At 40.3% G+C, this 13517-nt stretch overlaps 1 protein-coding gene across 2 annotated transcripts in view; it reads right to left on the bottom strand.

Moving 5' to 3' along the window:
- Positions 1-794: 794 nt before the first annotated feature.
- Positions 795-13517, bottom strand: part of caln2 (calneuron 2) — a 38040-nt gene continuing 25317 nt past the window's right edge. For both annotated transcript variants that reach the window (XM_074611278.1, XM_074611277.1), the window contains exons 5-6: positions 8355-8505; positions 795-2736 (exon numbers count right to left, since the gene is read on the bottom strand). In XM_074611278.1, coding sequence (XP_074467379.1) covers positions 2609-2736; positions 8355-8505 — 279 coding nt within the window. In that variant the 3' untranslated portion in view covers positions 795-2608. The remainder of the gene's footprint in view (positions 2737-8354; positions 8506-13517) is intronic.

The following is a 13517-nucleotide window of genomic DNA, read 5'->3' as shown; positions in this document are numbered from 1 at the left end:
TTTGTTTTCATCAGACAAAAGAACAAATAATCGCTCCAAGGTAGTAATGAGAACAAACAGTCTGTGAACCAATCATGTCCAAGGGGAGCACCGTGCAATTCAGGAATCCACATAATGTTGCAATCAGTAGTAATGAGTGTATTTCAAAGACGGCATCAACATAGGGTCGGGGATTCGGTTGAGATAGTTGTTTTATGATATATCATAAAATAATCACATATAAAATAATAGAAATTATCTTCACTTTAATGAACTGTATTCCACCGACTATTTAAAGCAGCAGTAGGCAGAATGTTTTTGGCATCATTGGGCAAAAATTCCACAATAACCTTTCAGCATATTGTAATTCAAGTGTTCTGAGAGAAAACTAGACTTCTGCACCTCGTCATGGCTCTGTTTTCAGGCTTTAGAAAATCTAGCCCATGACGGGAGACTTTGGCCAATCACAGGTGATTTCAGAGAGAGAGAGCGTTCCTATTGGCTGTTCATTCAACGGAAACAGCTGAAAATCACTCGTAAACTCAGAACAAATGGTCAAACTAGGGAACTTTCTCATTTTACAGCTAAACAGTACACTAAGAGATGTTTCTGAAAACATTTGAGGTGAGAAATAGGCATTACAGTAACAGAATATCGATTCATATTTGATCAGCGCGGCCTAGTTTGACCGTTTGATCGGAGTTCGCGAGTGATTGATAGCTGCTCAGAGACGGCAGACTCAAGCTCGGCTCTGATTGGTTGTTTTCCTCCGGTCTGTGAAATTTGCAGATGCCATTAGGAGCACCAGAGAACACCGGAGGACAACACATGAGTCACATGATTCTTTTCAGATTACCTGTCTCATGCACTACTGTCAGGATATGGTGACCGTTTTATAAAAATAACTTTTTTTTATTATATTTGCTCCATTTCTACCCACTGCAGCTTTAAGTGTGTTTAATAAAAACTTCTCAGTCGGAATATTAGTTTTGAACTGAATCTTGGAAAGCAATATGAACATATAATTACGCTACTAATCCAACAGTAGATAAACAATGACATTTCTCTATCGCCCAGCTTTACCCACATAAAAAAACGTCCTCAAATGTAATCTGTGGTGTCACTGGGATGTTCAACCTCGGGGGGGGGCTCCGTTATAAAAGAAGAGGAGCATGATTGTAAACTCCTACAAGGTCTTTTCTAAACCTTTTCACCCCAGTAAGCTTTATAAAATTGTAGTGCTATCAGGTCTGAACCATAAAACATAGCTATGACCCTAGAAACTACCACAGGTACCGCAGCAGTCACCTCAACCAATCCTGAGCTGTACACTGGTGCTACAACACAATTTGGGTTGTGTGTGTGGGGGGGAAAAAATGGTTGAATGTTCACCAAAACTGCCCCAGTGACACTGACACATATCGAATTCAGTGGCGTTGTTCTTCACTTCTGAACACCTTGTAAACGTGGTTGTTCAAGTGTTTGGCTGCAGTTCTCATTTTAACCACTAGACTGCAACCTTTTCCAAGAAAGCAGCTGTACCAACAGCATGTCACAGCTCTACTGTATATCCCTGATTTAGCTCACTAGTTTCTACCCTTCATACATTCTGCTGTTGAGAAGAATACATTAAACAAGATAAGTAGTACTATATATATATACAGTGAAATCCATGGGAGTTAGTTTGATATGGCAGTATATGTACTGGCATGCTTTTTGTGCGGTTTATATTTACCACAGTTGGGCAGTTTTACAATGAGATGCTGAGGTGAAATATTTACTCATAACTAAAAATATCTGGTCCTACTAACAACCAAACCATAGCTCCACTGTTATTTGATTTGATATCTCTTTCTGCAGCCTGAGCTTACATTATGTACTGTCTTTTGCACACCCACACACATGTTAAGTGATCAATCTATCAATCAATCACTGCTAAGACTTAACAGTAGAGCTACGTAGTGGGACAGTGATGATTCTTAACTGGTTCCTCACTGAGTATTGAGTTGTGCTCCTTGTAGACACACATAAAGACTTAATGTGCCCCAAGATTAGTGGACTGAGTCGAGGATGCCGATGTTTCACATAAAGTGTGATGTTTATACGTCACAAAATGAGATGTGAGGGATTTACTATGCATTTAAATATTGTTCCCAACATTCAGCGCCCACATTCACTCACATTCAACGCTACTTCTCTAGGGTAAATATGCAGTTGTCCATAATAACCACTGTTTGTTTTTTTAAATTAGGAATGGCTCAAAGCACCTTATAAACATTTTCAGTAATTAGAAAATCAAGTTTAAAGGGCGGTCTTGGTCTTGAAAACAGCAAAATAATACCCTCTATTTTTCTCACGGTTTATATAAAAACACAATTCTTTTTCCAGTTCAGGTTTCTTGTGACCAAGCAAGTCCAGTATCTACATGGTGACATCTTCAACGCAAAACAATTACATCTCTCTTCGTTTCACTCGCGCTGTCTGCTTCTAAAGTTCAAATTAAACTCAAAGAACTCAACTGATTGTTTAGAGAAGTGCTCGGGTTGTGGCTGGTCCTGCTTTGGCTGCAAAGACAAGATGTGAGGTCATGGCTGTTTCTGTCCACTCCCCATGCTCACAGTGCAATTGGTTACTCCATGCCGTTCCGCAGCATCTGATTGGCTGCGATGAGCATGACACTGATGATGAAAGCCATTGCGAAGGCGCAGATCAGGCTTTTCCTGACACACGTCTGTCGATTCTTCTTCTTGGGATGAACTGAGGGGAGTGAAAGAGAAGAGAAATGAGAATCAGGAGTACAGTTGCAAATCTTTAGCCCCAGTTTGTGCCTCTCATGTGATGGTGATTAGTTCATTAACTGATTAGTTTATTGATTTCAATATAATGATACAAAAGAAATATAAAATACAACTTTAAAGGAATGCAGAGAGTTCAAGAACAAGGTCGATACCACTCATGTTTAAGTATGGAGCTAGAGCCAGGAGACAGTTGGCTTAGCTTAGCATACAGACTAGGAGAAAGAGGAAACAGCTAGCCTAACTCTGTCCAAAGGTTAAAAAAGATCTGCCTACCAGCACATCAAATGCTCACATAGTAACACATTATATCTCACTCATCTAATTTTTACAAAACATGTCCACAGGAACAGCGCCGAACATTGAAGCAAATTTTCATAGTGGCCAAAAGGTGGAATTACAACTTCCGTGTCCGTCACGTGATGCCATTGTCCCAAAAAGGCCCAAAATAGATTTACATTGGGATAGAGACGTCTGTAACTCAGTGGATATTTTTTTTTAGGTAAGTCAACTTCCCAGTATGAACACTTGAATAGCCCTTATTTAAATCATTAGGTCGTAAAAGTTGTAAAACGCACTAATAGCCGAATCCAGAGTTATTTCTCTTCCTCCGTTCATGTGAATGAGATCCTGACCGACGCTGGAGCGAGGGCTGGGAGGCAGAGTTAAAGGAAACGCTACTGCGCCTGCTCTATGGGCCCAAAGGATGTGGAAGATCGCCAGAAGATCCGGGTACTTTTATACTCGAAAGTCAAGCTTTGTTTGCTTCATGCGCCACTGAACAACTCTCATAGAAATGAACAGGAGCCAGCCTCCAATGCTGTATCCAGTTCTCTTTGTACATCCAGGTTAGAGACTGCAGGAAGTCAATACACCTGGCCAAGAAATAGTCCAGTACATGACCCTCTGTAAAACCATACATAGTACTTTTTTGTATGGATTAAACAAACAAGATATAACGTGTTAAGTAGTGAGCTTTAAAAGGTGCTAATAGGCATATTCTTTGGATAGAGGCAGTTAACATTTCACATCACAGAACAGGGGTTATGATCTCCCACCCACATACGACCACCAGATATCACATAACTGAAGCTCACGTGATGACTCCTCCTGAGCCACTTAGGCTGTGACATACAGTCAAAAGCTTTGAAAAAGCTAGTAAATGGACTTTTGAGTTACAGTGAATACATTTTAACCTGTTTCTCAAGGTGCATGCCCGTTCTTTGACCCAAACACATACAGGCCGGTCCCATACACCGTTCATAGCTATTCCTACGAAAATTAAAACAAAATTAATTCTAGTCTATTGTCGTATTCTATCCAAATGGCCTGTGTTGAACAATATTATAAATATAATAAGCGTTTTCAGTCCAAAATGGCGGCAGCGGCTGTTGCTTCTATACTCTTTGGTCGTTGGTCGATGGGTGGGTCAAAAGACACCGGGCTTTCGCCCAGGAGACCGGTGTTAATATCCCGTGTGAAACCAGAAGTCAATGTTGATTTATTTGTTACATAACTTTTGTACTTAAGTTACGCCATTTACGGTGGTTATTTGAACCCAAATCACAATCTTTTCCTAAACCTAACCAAGTATTTTGTTGCCTAAACTTAGTTAAGTTGTTTCCTGTGAAGACGGAAGTTTATTTTGAAAAGACTGTATGCGTATAACAAGCTGAAATTGACACATGTTGCAGGACATTCGTAGAAATAAAATGCACGAAGAATGAGGAATAACTTTTCGTAAAATATCATATGAACAGTCGAATGAGGATATATTGACACATAATGTAGCAGCTAACATTTCTACTTCAGCTGATCTGTGATCCAAATCATCAGTGGCAATGTCTCCAATGTAAAAACGACGCATACATGAGGGGCAGAAACTGATTTTTCATACTCTCTATGATGCAGCAAAAAACAGAGACACCAGGAGTGACGTGGAACTTTTCCGTTCTGCTACCTGTCTGTGTTTTTTGTGAGGGCTGAAAGTCAGTTTTTCCCCCAAAGACATAATCTCAGGAGATTGAAAAAGGAAGAGGAGCAGTGACAGATGTGTCCTCCAACAGGCCTTGCAGCAAGAGCAACAATCAAAAGTTTCCTCCCTGTCAGCCCCCTTGTCTCACTTTGTTAGAATCACAACACTGCATCAATAAATCAACTCTGAGCTCTGAGTCGTGGATCTAAGAGGGACTGTGAAAGTCCCGGCGGACAGGAAGGAGATGGGAAGGAAGCACGCATGAAAGAGGGAAGTTGTGGGAAGAGGGTTAAATGTGGGGAGTAATACAGCTGTTCTTTACAAGAGAGGCTCTTTACCTCTTCATCTCCTCTGTATTCTCCTCCTCTTTCGACTGTGTCCTCTCCCTAACTCCTTCCCTCCCTCAACACCAGAAACTTTATGAAAGAGAGTGCCAAGCCAGCAGTTCCCTGATCCCTTCTTTAGCCTCTTATCTCCTCCTCCACTGTCCCTTCTCGGCTAAGTTTCTCCATTTCCTCACAGCTGTCTCTTTTTAGGGCTCCCCGAGACTGTAGGCCAGTACCCAATGGATTCATTAAGACTTTCCAAGTTTTCTAGCGTGTTTGATCTGTCTTTACCTTTGTACTCGTCTGACTTGCGGATGTTTCACAGCAGAAAGGCAATTTCTCGCTCTGCACCATAACTGACACAGGGTCACATTTCCCTCCTAAAGCAACATAACTTCGTATTATGTCTCAGGAAAAATGTGTTTCACTAGGGCACTCGAACATTAGCAATCTATCAACCCTCTCGTTCTTGACTTTGAAAATCAAAGACATTAATGCATGACCTTGAGATTAATAGATGGGATCATTTAAAGATCATATCTGTTTTCTTGAATATGCATCCGCAATTCTTGACCTTGCTCTCAGGATCACCCCGTTACAGATTAAACCTTTGTAATGGATATTCATGTTGAGCAGCAGATTAAAAATGAAGGATTTAACCTTGAATTTTTCCAAGCAAGACTTAGATAGTCACTTAAAAGTGTGTGTTTAAAAGTCAGCACTACTTTGTTTTTTTCCACTTTATTCTAACTGAACAAAGACTTCAGAACGAGTTTCTACTGTCAATGTGCAATCGCACTGATCTTAACTTTTCTTCTTGCCTTCACACACTTAACCCTCTGAGACCCACAATATATCTGTTTTTGTCTTTTTTAGGGGGGTACAGGGGGTCTTTATTGGGAGATAGCAGATCAACAGTATACGTCATATTGAAGTGGTGTACATCATCTAGAAGCTGGGAACCTAAAGATTAATTTGAGATGCAGCTCAGCACTGTGTCAAGTTGTTCTAGTCATAAATCAGAAATAAACATGAATTGATTAATAATTAATTAATTAAAATAAATTGTGAAAGTGTATAAGAGCTAAGAACATTATGATAGAAGTATATGATGGCCATTCCCATGCTCTATTATGTCTCATAAGTTGTTCCAGCAATTTTCGAGTTGATACCATTTGTTACACAGATTTGGTGCTAAATTTAATAATTTTTTACCACTCAAGAATTGAAAAAAATGACCGATAATCCCTCCAAAATGCCACATTAAGACACCAAGACCCTGAGGAACACCAAAGCCATGCTGTGGTTTGATATAATTTTTTTTTGACATTTTTAGATATCTGCAAGAATTTCATTTTTCGGCGATTGGATGGCGAGCACTTATGTTCTGGAAACTGCTCAGAAACCCTCTTATTGTCAATCTAGCTAGGAAAGCCATCCATCCTCTATATGCCCTAGGTCTGTAGTTTGTGGTTGTAAAATTTCATGAAGCTGTGATTATCCTAGAGGTCACCACAGGACATTTTATACAATGAGGTCAAATTTTAAAAAATGGTCTCACTATATGAAATGGCTACTATGGGGACTAACATCATCACACATCAATATAATTGGGCTCATTGGATCCACACGAGTCTCAGGATTACAGTGATACCCAATTTGTATAATTCCAAGACTGTTTAGGGACCCCAGTATGCAGAAATATTCAAACACATAATTTTAGAATAGGCAAAAATAACACATTTATACTGCAATCAAAAAACTGCATGTGATTATCATTGGTTTTCTAGTTTCATATGATATCAGTACCTTCACTCTAACTCTAAAACTGAACCTGCTATAGCCTCTAAAAGACAGTAAGGTCGGCCAGGATCACGAGCAGGTCTCAGGGGGTTAAAATATTACTCACTCTTCTGGTAAATTTAGTGCCACCTGTGTTGACAAGTAGGATTTTACAATACAGACAGCTGTTCCATTTGTGTCAAAATGTGTAGTATCAACAGCTGGAGGCAGCAATAGATTTATGAATTTGTCTGTTTTGTCTACAATTTAGCCTTGAAGGAGCATTTTGACATTTTTTAGATGCATGCTAATCTTCTTTCTTGCCGAGAGTTAGATGAGTGGATCGATAGCACTCTCATGTCTGTGCCCTAAGTTTGTAGCTCGAGCCAGGAGGCAATTAGCTTTGCAAAAAGACTGGAAGCAGGAGGAAAGAGCCCGTCTCTTCCCAAAGCTCAAATACACGCTTACCAACCGCTCTAAAGCTCACTAGTTAACACGTTGCTTCTTGTTTGATTAGTTCCTACAGAAACAGAAATGTACATGGTGTAGTTATTTGTTGAGTCTTGACACTGTGAGGTTGCCAGGCAACCAGCAGAGACTCCAGGAAGTCATTTCACCCGGCCACTGGTCACCGTCAAGTAGTAACAATGCGTACTACAGTAGAAACCGCTTATGGTGATCACGTCTGTCTGGGTCAAATTGATCACTGTAAGCAGATGATTATTATAACCTAATTTCTTTTTTGTTGTGATTCATTTCTCATACAGATTATCATCTAATTGACATTTTACATGAAATTTATGAAATAATCTGAGCTAAAATCTGATTGGTTGATCGTCTCATGAACAGTAGATACAGCCGTCAATGAGCATAACATCAGACATTTTTTAAATGCTTCACAAATTAGAGATGTGGGTAGTTTAGCCCTGCTTCCAGTATTTATGCTAAGTAAGGGATAATGTACAGCGAGCCAAGCAATGTCGTAAAATAAACATCTTGTCTTGCATCGCCCTGTTTGGGTTTATTTCACAATCATGACCCAATAGCTGTACATTATCCCGCTTATTACACGGCTACTTACTTAAGAAATCAATAATTTGACACAAAAACGGTCCGCCAGAGTCCGACATCAGAGCTGCGCCCATAGCAACGGTCTGTTATAAAGAAATAACGGACCGTAGAACGCCAGGATTGACCAATCAGAATCGAGTATTCAACAAAGCCCTGTAGTAAGGTACGCTAATTGTCTCTTAGGTCTAGCTCCATACATAGTGCACAGATAGGGAGTATGGTCTAAGTATAGTAGAATATGTGTACTTCCCAAAATGTCATACGATCCCTTAAGCAGTTTGATTAAGCATACAGTTAGCCTACTTATTTGGATTAATGTGTAATGAAATCACTGCATAAAATATCACGTGAATTACAGAACGAAATTCCTTTTTATAAGTACAGGTATTAATAACGGCAAAGTTTTCCCGAGAACAGCTTTCTCACCTCCCTCATACTCAGGGCAGTTCCCAGTTTCATTGAGGCTCTCCTCCTCGGTGATGATGATGTTCTCTATGTCCTTCATTGTCAGGTGGTCCCGGAAGGCGTGGAACAGCACCTGCTTCAGCTCATCCAGAGACAGCTGCTGCATGTCAAACTGCAGGGACACAAGGCGATCAATGCAGACAGAGACACAGTCATCCACAAACTGGCTTCATGAGGGCAGATAAATATAGAAGATAAGAATGAGCTGTGAAATGTACAAGCTGCTCCAGAGTATGCCATGTATGAATTTGTGTTTTATTGCCTGAATGTGTAATCTACAGGTACATTATGTAAGCAGGAAAGGTGTCAGTTGTAATGTAACGCCAGCATGTTTGCCTATGTATCACTGGTGCTATTTCTGGATGCCTGAATCAGTATGCGAACCCGTGTGTGCATCGATAAAGAGAGATAGATGTATGCAAGCACAATTGGTTTAATGGATGAATCAATTACGATGAAAATAATGGCACATTTACGTCCTTGTAGGTGGTTGTATTCTCAGTTGTGTGTGCATGTTTGTGTTTAAAATGATTAATAGGCTCTGAACAATCACTGACGCGACGTCTGAATCTGTCCTATTCCCTGTCTGCCCTTCCTAGACATCACGTCCTTCCTGTCCCCACAGCAGATACCCTCCACAAACCATGGAAACACGTGCACACACCGTCCTCACACCCACTAGCATCTATGTCCAGATTATTTACCTCACTGACAGCCTCAAATACAATCAGCCGCTTGGTTTAACACAACAGATGGACATACTGTGGCAGGCGAGGCAAAGAGGAGGAAAATAGGGGGTTTATATTAAGAGAGAAATAGAGAGATACACGTACTGTAAGATGAGAAAATAGGAAAGTATGGTGAGGTCAGAGAAAATGAGACGAAGGAAGTAGTGGGAGACACAGATGGAGAAAACAGAACTGGCAGACAATTGTGGAAGAGACGTAAAAAAAGAGTTGTGATGGTGATGAGGAGATGCTCATTTCAACGAAGGAGCTGTAATAGCCATGCTCGCTAAATGCTAAAAAACAGCATCTTTCATGCTCAACCACCTTAAAACAGTAGCTATTGTTTACCAAAGGAAAACTAGCTGATGAGAGGTTAGAAATTGTACTACTAGTAGGACTGGGTAAGGAACCTCAATACTGATACTGACCGAAACGTGTGACCATCAATTACTGAATGCTTGGTCAGATGTGTAGTTTACTTTAGCTTATTGGCTCTCTTGCTGAGAGTTAGATGAAAAGATTGATACCATGCTCATATCTGTCTTTTAAATATGAAGCACTAGCTTCAGACTGGAAATAGAGTATGTAACAAAATCTGCCTACCAGAACCAATAAAACTCACTGGAGGTTATGTGCCTGATAGGGCTGCCAATCTATTAAAATATTTAATCGGGATTAATCGCATGATTGTCCATAGTTAATCGCGATTAATTGCAAATTGATCACATTTTTTATCCGTTCAAAAGTTTTTCAAGTATTTAATACTTTAATCAACATGGGAGTGGACAAATATGCTTGCTTTATGCAAATGTATGTATATATTTATTATTGGAAATCAATTAACAACACAAAACAATGACAGATATTGTCCAGAAACCCTCACAGGTACTGCATTTAGCAGCAACAACAGCTGTCAGTGTGTCAGTGTGCTGACTTGACAATGACTTGCCCCAAACTGCATGTGATTCTCATAAAGTGGGCATGTCTGTAAAGGGCAGACTTGTGGGTACCCATGGAACCCATTTTCATTCACATATCTTGAGGTCACATATCTTGAGGTCAGGGATCCCTTTGAAAATGGCCATGCCAGTTTCCTGGTGTGTGTAGCATTATTTAACCTCCTTCGCTACGAGCTAGCATGATGGTTTGGTACCAATAGATTCCTTATGTTTTTCTAGTTTCATATGATACCAGTATCTTCACTCTAGCTTTAAAACCTAAAAATCACTGTGAGGTTGCCAGGCAACTAGCGGAGACTCCAGCAAGTCACTGCTCCCGACCAAGAAATAGTCCGGCACACAACACCTTGTAAAACCGCAACATATCGTTTTTACACTTGGGTCTTTATAACAAACAAGATAACATGCTAATTAGTGAGCTTTAGAGGTAACCTGACCCGCCAGATGGTTAGTTACACGGAACCATTTGAGAAGCCGTAATTGGAAACTGTTTGGAAAAGGACAGGCACTTTAAATAAATATTTTGCAGGTGATTGGATGAGCCATCTGTCAATCAAACTCTTACCAAAGCCAGTCAGGAGAAGAGCGAACATCTTTTCCATCGAGAAAAGCCTTCAGTAACGTTCTTCTTTCTATGAACGAAATACTCTCCAGTTCTGATATAACTGATGCTATTGCAGCATCTCGTGATATCATGAGAATCCAGCTGCCGTGCAACGTAACTTTAGAGGTGCTGGTATAGGCAGAATATTTTCTACCATTAGAAGAGCCAGACTGCTTCCAGTCTTTATGCTAAACTGCTTAAAGTTAAAGCATAATTTTGGACATTTATTTCATTGATGTTCTTAAGTGCTTGTGTTAAGATACCATTTAATATTTGAAAATGATTCTGTAGAAAAGCATTTATCAAAGTAAGGTTTCGAGAAAAAGTCTAATTTTTGTATAGGGTAACAAAACTCTCAAAGGTATTGTTTTTGCACTAATATGACGAAATCAAATCAAATTGTAACAGCTCCGTTTACTGGTGTTCTCTGCAATATCAGATTGTGACACTGCAACAAAGCAATCAGTGGAACATAACCAAGATATGAATTCAGTAATTCAGAGGCGTGATATCATCTACCAACAAGCATGCATACACATGATAAGAAACACACACACACACACACACACACACACACACACACACGCAAACACACATTTTATGTATGCATTAACCCCGGAATATTGATTCGGTTTTTAATGTATTTTGCATGTCTGCTTCTGTGTGCAGTGATGTGCAGCCATAAATACTGCAAATGTGTATTGATTGCTATCTAACCATTCATACGGCCTTTTCGGGTGATTTACAGTGCAATTATGGAAACATGCCTGTGGATGCACACACAGACACACACACACACACACACACACACACACACACACACACACACACACACACACACACACACACACTCACACACAACATTAATAGCAAACCTGGGTCATTGCAGTAAATAGAAGAATCATTTCACTCATACATAGACATACACACTCATTAACTCTCTACTCTATTTGGTAGCTGAGGTAAAAGAGAACAACCCATAAGAGCGTGGAATCAATATTATTCTCAATTTGGCAAACTTGGATCAAACCAAAATGACCCTTTTCGTTTCTTTCTGAAAGGGCTCAGGGCTTTTTTGAATAGCAAACAAGCCAAAGTGACAGGAGAAGATAAAGATAGAGGGGCGGTCTGACACAGCAAGAAGATTCAAAATTACAGCATCATAAATTGTATGCACCTTAGCCACAGTGAAAAGGAGAAAAACACAATCCAAATGAAAAGAAAAGTGTCTTTCCACCTCCCAAATATAAGGGTTGGAAGCTGTATAATGCTGTGTTCAGACCAAGAGTGAAGCAAATTTTCACCTCGCTTTACTTGCACAAGTTGGACCGCTGGTATTTGTGTGCCGGAGAGGAGAAGGAGCTTGTCTCCATAGATATCAACAACTTTTCTTTCTGCCATCAACCATGTTAGAAATAACCACTGTTGCTGCATTGTACATGTTGTGGAAGTCCCAGATATGTCAGAAAAGCTGTCTGGGTTCATAACATCACCCGGCGGCGAGCTGTTTTCCCAAACAGTGCCATTGCACTGACTGTATCTAGCAAGCCACACGTCACTATTGCAGTATTAACCCAAAATAAACAGATTGTGCTGTGATTTAATTGCAATAAACAAATCAAAAGGATGCCGGAATAACTACATGATAAAGCAGATTTGTAAAAAGTCTGAATTCATGCTTTGTCAAGTCTGTCTGCAAGACAACGAGCAAACAACTTTGAAATTGCTTGTTTTCTGAATGGAATTCAGGAATGCTGCTGCTCCATCAACACTCAAGATAAAGTCAACAAGGCATAAATACGGCAGTGAAGTTGTTTATACCATAAACAGTCTGTGGTTTATACACATACATTTATACACAGAGTTTCGTCCGGTCTCTGTACAAATATGATGTACTATCGTAGCTCTGGGCGCCCACAGACAGCTACAATATTTTGTTCCTCCATTTCTGATTCAACAACGTCAGGACGTCAGTGACGACTTAACGCTGACAGGCTTTCGCGACACAGGGTCACGCAATTTCATTCACGTCTCCCCGTGCGAATTTGCATCTATTCGCCTCTTTGCACTGACTTTGTATGTAATTGCGCCACACAAAAAATGTGCTTTGCTCTTGGTGTGAACACACCATAACACTAGACAACATCTCAGATTAATCTTTGAAACGGGCCTACATTTTCAATAAAGATGATTTTTTTTCTCATCTATATCTTAAGTTCTTCTATTACATATGTGATTATACTTCAATTTTTTTGGTCAAACATAAATACAGATTTCACTGCTCTGACTCATGCAACCTTGTGTGGCCCTCCAGGGCAGAGAAACAGGGAGCGGCAGCCCCCAGTTGGAGACCTGAGCTGCCTGATCTGCTCTCCATCTTGCCAAAGCTGTCTCCGCGTTTGAATGGATGCTGGGAAAAGGGGGAACAACTCTTTGGACTGCAGCCGCAGGACAGACAACATGACAGCTCGGAGCAGGAGCACAGAGTATGTGCAATGTTCCTGTCTGTCTGTCTGAGGGAGCCGCTACCTGTTACCAACCAACAGAGTGATGTCTCCTCCTGCCTGGTCTCTGAAGGACATCCACGTCCACAGCAAGAAAAAGTCTGTAGAGCTTGGCTAGCAGCCAACTCCCATATTGTGGGCTGTTGTCCTGCTGTAACATTAGCTGTGTTTCCATTCAACTGTCAAGTGAATTTTAAGCAAACTTCTGAAATGATGCAAAAAAAGAAATGCAAATTAGGCGCGTTTCCATCATCTGGTTTTGAGCAAATAAACACATCTACAGTGTAGTTTGGTCCGAAGTTGGCGCTATAGTCTATGCATGGCTGTAA

Source organism: Sebastes fasciatus, chromosome 16, assembly GCF_043250625.1.
Source record: "Sebastes fasciatus isolate fSebFas1 chromosome 16, fSebFas1.pri, whole genome shotgun sequence".
Classification (NCBI taxonomy): Eukaryota; Metazoa; Chordata; class Actinopteri; order Perciformes; family Sebastidae; genus Sebastes; species Sebastes fasciatus.
The sequence above is the reverse complement of the archived record's forward strand: the minus strand, read 5'-3'. Positions and strand labels throughout refer to the sequence as shown.